This window comes from Mustela erminea, chromosome 18 (genome assembly GCF_009829155.1).
Source record: "Mustela erminea isolate mMusErm1 chromosome 18, mMusErm1.Pri, whole genome shotgun sequence".
Taxonomy (NCBI): domain Eukaryota; kingdom Metazoa; phylum Chordata; class Mammalia; order Carnivora; family Mustelidae; genus Mustela; species Mustela erminea.
The window spans coordinates 42,392,330-42,401,442 of record NC_045631.1 but is presented as its reverse complement, the minus strand read 5'-3'; the positions used below and the strand labels follow the sequence as shown (position 1 = coordinate 42,401,442).

Below are 9,113 nucleotides of genomic sequence, written 5' to 3'. Positions count from 1 at the left end.
TGCCCAGAGGTGTACTGTTGGGTTTTTTTTTTTTGTTGACTAAGATAGAGTACTTTATATTCTGGGAATGTTGAGTTCAAGTGCAGTTTGTGGAAATTCTGTCGAAACATGTTTAGAGATGGATTAGTGTTATTTTTAAAAAAGACTCATGGAGATAGTCAGCTGTAGAGGAAGCCCCATTTGTGTACATGTCGGTGACAGAACAGAGATGTTAAGCTAACTTGAAGGGGAGATAAAGGCTGCCTCCTTGATGATCAGTCAAGGTCACCCAAACAGTCCCGGTTTTCAAGCCCCTGGTTAATACTAATTTCCATGTCTGGTGTCCTCTCTCATTGAAGTGGACAGTTAAGGAAAAGCTATAACTATCTCGTTAAACAAAAACGAACCAACTTCACTAATGTTCTGTCTCCTCCCAGCTCCTTGGCATTTTCATTCTTGATAACGGTGAAAAGGACCTGCTTGTCAACTTTAACTCTCTCTCTGGTGCAGAAAAAGGAGCATGAAGTTGGAATACAAAAACATAGTTCAAAAAGATACTCAGAACTTCTGTATCCTGAGTCGGAGAGTAAACAAAAGGAGGGCTGAGCGTGGTGAGGAAGGCTGTTTATACTTGGTGGGCTGAGCGCACCTCATGTGTTGGAGGCACCTCATGTGTTGGAGGCAGCAGCGGCCCTCAGAGCTCTGGCCTCCAGGTGGGGAGGAGCCGGCTGCTGTCGTGCAGGCGTGTTGGCTCCCACGCTATGAGTTAGGATTGCATAAGAGAGCTCTGCGATGCTTTCCAAGGCAATGCCTGTGATGCTGTGCAAATGCCCCACAACCTACAGAAGGAGACAGACTCCGTATTACTAAATAACCTAACCGTGTTTTAGCGCACAGACAGACACATCCCTTGGCCTGTTCTCTCAAGCCATATGTAAATTTTTTTGTTTCTCTGCATTTGCAGAGGAGATTAAATCCAGATCCCAGTGTTTGCCAATGGCCAGGTGACATTAGGATAGTGAGAGCCTGGAAAGTTTCTGCTAGACATTTTATTCTGCTGGAGATAAGATCTATGAAATATGAAGATGGCATTGGGGCCTAGACATTGGCTTCTACTGGGGAGCGCATACTTACTGGACCTGACCATAATAGCCGGTTGTCATCAGAAAGGGAGAGGAACAAGCTGAATGTCACCCTTCATTTCCAGTTCCATAAGGGGAAAACGAGAGGGCTTTTCGGGCCTGCCCTAGTATTCCCGCCCCCCAAATCCTGCTTACTCATCCTCATGCTGGGTCTTGACTTATTTTTTATAAGTTGTCTTCTCTTTGCCCCTAACTGAAGGGAGAATGCTTTCTATTGAGTGAATTCTGACCACACCAGTCCTGGTCAGGGGTGCGCACCTGGCTCCAGCACTCGTGGTTTTGGATGAAAGCACTTGCCGCAATGATTCCTACTGCCAACAGCATGAAGTCTTCCTTCACTGAAACAAACTTTTCCCTGAGTGATTAAAACCATATCAATTTTGGAGCTTGAATGGAACTTGACCTTCCAAATCCGAGGGCCATGGGACTTCAACTATGAGTTGTTTATGTTGATCATCTTGGACTTTTTTAGAGGGAAATGCCCAAGTGATGGCTAATTGGCCTCCTCCCCCAACCCACCTGGGATCAAAACCTGAGCCTTCGGACTGGTTTATCCGCCTTTGTTGTCCCATCTGCCTCCCTAACACATGTAACTGTGAGCCTTTTTACCAGTCTGACTTTACAGTAATCAAGCCCTTTTGTCTAAGTCCGCAACCCTGTGACTGTCTTTTTTTTCTATGCGACTAAAAGGCAGTCCAGTAATCTCAAATCGAAACAGCAGTAAAGGAAGAACTATGAAAGGAAGTATGTTAATTACCTGCAGTCATTTAAATTTAAAAGCAAAATCCTTTCCAGTTTTTGCTGGTGGGGCTCAGTCATCTGCATCTAAGTAACGTACTGGGAGTTCATTAAAACCAGTGACCTGTGCAGGTTATCTGTGGACTGGATGCCTTATTGGGTAAATTCCATTCCCGTGGTATGTTCTCAAGGTGTGTTTCAAACACTGTTTCTGGAAAGGGCCTACTCGGCCTACCCGAAGGAGTTGGCTTACCCTTGCAGCTGACTGGGTACAGAATTTTCAATGGAAGCCCTCAGCAGGCTCTCATATATGGGTTCATGCAGGAGATAGACAAGGTCGAGCAGGGTCAGGCAGGTTGCGTGAAGCTGTGTGGCTGGGACCAAGCAGCCATTGTAACCTAGATGGAGTATGGGCATGGCAAAGAGCGGTAAGTGGGTCCTCTCTGATCACTATCACCGTTGACATGTGACACAAAGCTCTTGAGCTAATGTTTTCTACTGTATGAAACCTCTTTAGTTGGAGGTCAATTTTTTTTTTTTTTTTACAGACAGAGATCACAAGTAGGCAGAGAGGCAGGTAGAGCGAGAGGGAGGGGGAAGCAGGCTCCCCGATGAGCAGAGAGCCCGATGCGGGGCTCGATCCCAGGACCCTGGGATCATGACCCGAGCTGAAGGCAGAGGCTTTAACCCACTGAGCCACCCAGGCGTTCCTAGTTGGAGGTCAATTTTAAAGGATAAAGGGGAAGATAGAGAAATCTCTATCTGCCGTGTACACGCAATTAGAATATATTTGCTTGCTCCCCTCTTATCTCATCCCTCTAGAAAATCACCTCGTTGATCCTGTAATAAGAGAGTGCCCAGTGAGACCAGCCAGACGCTGAGACCTGAGTCTCTGTCCCTGACAGGTACCAAAGGAACACGGGATTCGGTCATCTCAGGCTTCCTGCCATTTCCCACTGGCAGGTTCTGCCCACTGCTTCCAAAGCCCTGGGCACATGCTTATTGCCTTCTACGAAGATGCCAACCCACACCCTCCGACACAGTAGATACCTAACACCTCCAGAAGCATCTCCACATATGCCAGGGGAGTGGGCAGATTGATCTGGAAGTTCAGGGACTTCAAAACATCAAGCTCTGACTCCAGCAGTTCTTCTTTACTGTGCACATACCCTAGAGTCTGGAGGAAATTCAGGACTGTAACGTTGCTGATGATCTGAGCAAAGAAAAACAAAACAGCGAGAGAGAAAGAGAGAGAGAAGGGTGTCAGACTAAAGATCACGCATCTTGGCGTAGCATACAAAGCTTTTCACAGTCCAGCCCATGCCTTCATCTCGCCGTCTCTCTTGGCAGTTGGCCCCTCACACCCCACGCCTGTCACACAGGATTACTTGCAGTTCCTGAGACCGTGCAGCTCTCCAAACCTGTACACGTGCTGCTTCCTGTGTCTGGATCTCCCTCTCCTCCCTTTCCTCTTTCCCTGCTTTCCTGAATGCCTCTCCCTCTTTCTTAGCATCCACCCATCTCCTGCCCACGCCTACCTAACCGCCTTCAAGAAGTCGTTTTCTTTAAATACGCTTGCTTGACTTTCCAAGGCCAAGAAGGTACAAGCATAGCTGTCTGTATTTACTCAGCAGAGCGCGCTCCCACATTATCTGCCTGCATGTCTCCTCCCGTTGGATAATAAATTCCTTGAGGGTGCTGGCAATATTTTCACTTGTTGTACCCATGGCACCGAGTGCAGCCTCTGGCCACAGAAGACAGTGAATCTTTGTGGTGGGAATGATATTTTACCACACAGGCATCGGGTAGGGGTATGGAAACATTTTATCCCCTATAAATGTAACCGTTTGTCTTTAACACTGATAGGCCTGTTGGCAATTCAGGCACCTTACGTAAACTGTCCTTGAGTCCAAGGGGAGGAAAGGTGACCTGCATAAATGATGGCATCTGTCCAGCAATTACACTTTGGGAACAGAACCGTAGGCTATTAAAGAACTACCTGTGTGTGTGTGTGTGTGTGTGTGTGTAGGAGGTGTGCTTATTTAGGAAGCATAATTGCACTCTGGAATTTCTACAGGAGTCATAACACCTAGCTTAGGAGGCAGTTTCTCACAGTCGCCTGCGGACGAGCTGGTTTCTGCTACCACGCAGGTGCCCAGGAGGGACCCCTGCTCCTTACTTTGTAGTGGAAGGAAAGTTTGCTCGCCAGTTGAACACACGACACAAGACGCAGGACAAACTTGCTGGAAAGCTGCTCTTTCAGAGCTTTCCAATTCTGAGGCTCCTTCTTCTCACTCAGCTGGACCATGGCTTGCCGGTGCATATTCTCTGCCTGCTTAACCATAAACCTAGAAGGAAGGGAAGGGGAGAGTAATCAATCCACACTCACTCAAACTAAAGGAAGTTTGTGCAGCAAGCTCTGCCCTATCTCCAGTCTCCAGTCTTAGTCCCTGGCTGAGAAATTGGACATTTGCAAGCAGTAGAGGGTGCCAAAGCAGGTCTCGTGCTGAAGGGCGACTGTCTTTTTTTTTTCTTTCTTTCTTTTTTAAGATGTTTAAAGGGTACGTTAGTCCTTCTAAGAGGTACCACTACGCCCAGGGCTTTACCTTTCTAGGATTTCTACAGCCTGGTAGCTCACGGATTTCTCCAGACACCATTGTTCAGACAGGAGAAAAACAAACTCTGCCGAAACAAGAGAGAAGAGACTAATTCACAAGGTGCAACTAAAACCATTCTGTGAACTCCTGGCATTGTGTAAAAGCCATGATGGGGCCAAGGGAAGAGGGTCAGGGGGTGAGAAAGGGGACTCAAACAACCCAAGCTGAGCTGAGTTCCCTTTCCTGCCAACAAGCAGATCAGAGGCACGAAAAGGAGACTGACTGAACGCCAAAGACAAGGGCTTCCCAAGCCCCCTCAGTGACCCTTGAGCCTTCCTGTGGGTCCCAGCTGATAAAAGGCTTGGCCAGCTACACACAAACATACCAGCTGGCTCAGTTGGCCTCTACACCATGCTGGGAAACTCTAGCTTCAAGGGAGATTCTTGGATGGATTAAAAACCCTAGCCCCTATATTCTGTTTTCAGTGGAATGTTGACAGGAACAGAAAAAGGCCCTCCTGGAGCTTCAATATTCTTTACAACAGTGTTTGTTTAGTAACCGCCCTCTAGAGAACTCCCATTGCTTTACAAACACGATTCACTTTACAGCTGGACACCCTCTCCCCACCACCAGTTTGTTGGGTGAATCTGTGGTGGCTGAACTTCTCCCCAGGAACAAGTTTGTTACTATGGAGTGGCTGGTTTGGAAGAAATATCCCCTAGATCAGGAACATAGCCCACTTTGGGGGAGGGGGGGCAAAGTCAATGGGAAGGTGGGAAGGGCAAGATACCTTGGCAAGATCTTAGGCTGCCTCTGTTTCTCTTTGAAAGAACAACCCCAGATAGAATTCTGTTTAGTTTGCAATCTCATTAAGAGGGTGGAAACAAGGATAAATGGTAGTTCTTAACAAAGGAAGCTCCTGTAGAACTTGGGACTTTTAGCACTGATCAGTAAAGAGTTATGCACAGTCGAATGACCATGTGTCTTCAGAGAAAGTTCGACTTTCTTAGGTACATGGAAGTCATGCTAGCACAAAGCTGAACAGTCCGTTTGATGTGTTACACATATGTACAAAACGTTACTGTTACAGAAACTAAAACCCTGCTAGCAGTGGCCAATGAGCAGATTAGCTTAAGCAGTTAAGCAAAATACCCTAAAACACATAATTGTGTGTTATTAGTCCTTTTATTTGCTGGAGTTTAAGCTTCCTTTCTGTTTTGTTTGTGAGTATACAGTTGTTTGGTTTTGTTTTGGTTTGGGTCTGAATTATCTGGGCGATTGTTTCTATTTTCTAGTTTAACTTGCCAAGAAAACTGAGGTAGGGTTAGGTGCAATGCATAACGGTTATGCCTCCCTGCCCTACTGGCTCTCCATCCTGCACTTATAAACACATCCATTAACTGAAAGACTCTCCCCTTCTATCCTCTTAAGCTACCGCTCTTTATCTCCCTAGTTTCCATCACTGTTAACCTTCTTGAAAGGCTGGCTTAAACCTGCTGCTTCCATTTCCTCATGAATTCCCTATTGTTCTGCAGTTTGGCTTCTACTTTTCCCAACTTGCTACAACAATGATCTCAAAGGCCAGCAAATATGTCCAAATTATTAAATAACATCACCCTTTTGCAACCTTTATTCCATCGTTCATATCCCTGAGGCATGTGAAACAGCTGACCGTCATCCTTCTGGAAACTCTTGGCTTCCCAAGGTGTCTTGGTTCTGTTCCTTTCTCCCCAGCCATATTTTTAGTTCCCTTCATGACTCTTCTTCCTACTCCAAGTGCCTGAACACAAAATGTCTCCTAGGGAACATTTTGACCTTGACCTGCTTCTCTTTTCTTTTCTCCCTCTCAGACTCATATTCGGCCAGTTTTCAACAGTATCATTATGAAGATAACTCCTAAAACTTTATCTCCAGTTCTGACTTCTCTTCTGACTTATTTTTTTTAAACAGCTCATCAGACACCCTACTTTAGATGTTCTACAAGCACTGGAAACTCAGTAGATCCAAAACCAAATCTGTTACCTTCCCAAACAAAGGTTTCCTCCTGGGTTTTTTGTTTTTTGTTTTTTAAATGAATGTGTGTGTTTCTCTTAACAGCACCACTATACTCCCATTCTCTTAGGCTCAACCCTTTGGCACAATCATCTTCGCCTTCTTCACCTCTTAAATTCATCCACTGCAGAGCTCCAGATTTTATCTCTGAAATGTTTTAATCCATCCTCCCTTGTCATTCCATCTGCCCTGTTGCCTAACTACTGACACAGACTCCTCTGGTCCACCTCCCTCCTCTCTCTCTCTCTACTCCAAATCATTCTTTACATCAGAGCCAACATCATCTTTTTCTAGGGCAAAGGCTAAAGTCACATCACTCCCATATTTGAAAACCTTCAATGCCGTCTTGTTTCCCTAGTAAGCTATGTATAAACTCTTCTCCTTGGCCTTCCACACGGAATGTCTCCAGACTTTTCTGGTCTTAATTTCAACTCTTCTTCCACACTCACCCCAAGCTTCTCTATTTCCATAGCTTTACTCGGTTATCATACCCTTTGGGTAGAAATGCTGTCCCCCTCCTCCACCTTCGCCAACCAAAATGCCATCCTTCCTCAAGGTCTACCTTAATTCTTCTTACTCTCACTTCTCCCTATCACTCCCTTCAATCCCCATAAAAGCTTCTTTTATCTGGTGCGTCACTTATCTAACCGTCCTTGTTGTCAGTTACAGATTTGTTCGAATCTGGATCTCGGTTCTAACCCGCTCTCCCCCAAGTGGTGTGGGTAAGCACTCTGTAGGGGCTGAAGTCAAGGGTGGGGTGCTGCGGGGTCTCGCCCGTTCCCACATCCCCTGGACCAGGCATCTAGTAGTTACTAACAACACTTATTTGGATGAATAAGGTAAACGGAATCTCCAGGTCGGTGACTCAAAGACGGGTGCCCCCCCCCCCCGCGCCCCGTCTCCCATGAAACTTGTTCCCCAGCCCGGCATCCACACCCACGATCCGGGTCTCCCTGAAGCTGCCCATCCGGCCGGCAGCCTCCTGCACGGCTTGCTCATTCTGCTGCGCCAGGTGGAGCAGAGCGTCTTCGATTGTCTCTGTGGCGACAGCTCCGAACTGGAAATCACTGAGGGAGGCCAATCTTGACCTCACAGGTCTGTCCATCTTCAGAAGCCTCGGGGGACACCTGGGCGACTCACTGGATCCATAAACCCACCCCCTGAGCTTCACTCCAGACAGAATCTTTCGCCTTCCGTGTGCTTGTCTTCACCTCAAGAGCCAGGAAAACCCAATGCCCACTGCGGCCTCGAGCCCTCCACAGCCTTTTCCCGCCCCAACGGCAGCGGACCCCTCAGCCAATCAGAAAGCTCGGCCGCTTGCCACCTCCCCCTTCGCCCACACCGCTCTTCCGCTAAGGTCAAGAGCCGCACTCGCGTCGGGAAAGAAAACGCGGACTACAACTCCCAGGATCCCCTGTTACTCCCAGCAACCCTCGCGCCCTGGGCGTACAGAGGGCGGAACCGCAACATGGCAGCCCCGGGAGCTGGTGACCCTCTCAATGCAAAGAGTGGAAAGGGCCCTGTGGCTCAGCGCATCGACCCGACTCGGGAGAAGCTGACTCCCGAGCAGCTGCAGTTCATGCGGCAGGTGCAGCTCGCCCAGTGGCAGAAGAGTCTGCCACAGCGGCGGACCCGGAACATCGTGACCGGCCTGGGCATCGGGGCCTTGGTGTTAGCTATTTGTATCCGTCCAGACTGTAGGCTCAGTAGAACGCATATGGGGACAAGGGAAGGGGAGCAGAGGCGCGTAGTAGGGCAATGTGGGGCTGCTAAAAAGAGCCCGAGCTGTGAAAGTCTTGGCCATTTCTGATGCCGAGCCAAGCGTTTGAGGTACCTTATTTTGTCATTTTAAAGTGCTCTTTTAATATGACTTATTAGTAATAACGGAATCGGGGTCAGGGCTCAGAAAAGCAGAGGGCAGAAGATCGAATCACTGATTTGGGAGGGTGAGAGAGTAACAAGGGTGGTGGAGAGAGTCTGGGAAAAGGCAATATGCGTACTCCCAAGAGATTTCCTGAACCCACTTTCCCAGATGGCTACACCTTCTACTCCGTGTCCCAGGAGCGTTTCCTAGATGAGCTGGAGGACGAGGCCAAAGCTGCCCGAGCCCGCGCCCTGGCGAGAGCATCAGGACCCTAAACCGGATGGGCACTGCACGTCTCCACCCTGCTGGAGCCCCTTCACGTGGTGAATGATGCCCCACGACCCTGTAGAAGTCGAAGCCTGCACCCAGCATTGTTGGCCTCAACCTTGGACGATGATTGAGCCCAAGAATTTTTTGCATTTGGCCCGGTCAGGGGAATATTGCCCAGTTTACACAGACTGTGTCCAGTCACTGAGCCCTCCTTGTATTTTGTTTCTTTGTTTGAGAGTTATGCGACCTTGGCTTTTCTCAGGATTTCTGACTTTGTGGTTTTACCCTCTTTACCTCCCAGGGGTTTAGCTGTTGTGGGGGTGTGGGTGGCAGCTCTATGTAATGTTGGAGCCTAAAGTAGGGAAAATGGGAGTTAGGTTGAGAGTAATAAACTGAGTCACCTCTCTTGGAGCCACATGAGTGTGTTAAGGCTGATGAATGACATGACTGTTGGAAAGATCCACAGGCCAT

At 48.0% G+C, this 9,113-nt stretch overlaps 2 protein-coding genes across 6 annotated transcripts; one reads left to right on the top strand and one right to left on the bottom strand.

Annotated features, from left to right (window-relative positions):
• Nucleotides 1-22: 22 nt before the first annotated feature.
• Nucleotides 23-7,803, bottom strand: CNTD1 (cyclin N-terminal domain containing 1). 5 transcript variants are annotated; one of them, XM_032321264.1, is made up of 7 exons: nucleotides 7,445-7,803; nucleotides 4,466-4,541; nucleotides 4,039-4,207; nucleotides 2,910-3,036; nucleotides 2,113-2,257; nucleotides 1,380-1,476; nucleotides 23-818 (listed from the first exon to the last, which is right to left on the bottom strand). In XM_032321264.1, exons 1-7 carry the CDS (start codon nucleotides 7,611-7,613, stop codon nucleotides 648-650), a joined length of 954 nt encoding a protein of 317 aa, XP_032177155.1. In that variant the 5' UTR covers nucleotides 7,614-7,803; the 3' UTR covers nucleotides 23-647. The 5 variants fall into 5 exon arrangements, with proteins under 5 accessions (XP_032177155.1, XP_032177154.1, XP_032177158.1 ...); XM_032321263.1 differs by having other exon boundaries at nucleotides 2,910-3,072; nucleotides 7,445-7,801; XM_032321267.1 differs by lacking the exon at nucleotides 7,445-7,803 and adding an exon at nucleotides 7,071-7,350 and having other exon boundaries at nucleotides 2,910-3,072.
• Nucleotides 7,804-7,929: 126 nt separating this feature from the next.
• On the top strand, nucleotides 7,930-9,057 carry LOC116577686 (cytochrome c oxidase assembly factor 3 homolog, mitochondrial). The gene is made up of 2 exons (XM_032321268.1): nucleotides 7,930-8,190; nucleotides 8,541-9,057. Exons 1-2 carry the CDS (start codon nucleotides 7,977-7,979, stop codon nucleotides 8,645-8,647), a joined length of 321 nt encoding a protein of 106 aa, XP_032177159.1. The 5' UTR covers nucleotides 7,930-7,976; the 3' UTR covers nucleotides 8,648-9,057.
• The last annotated feature ends 56 nt before the right edge of the window (nucleotides 9,058-9,113 follow it).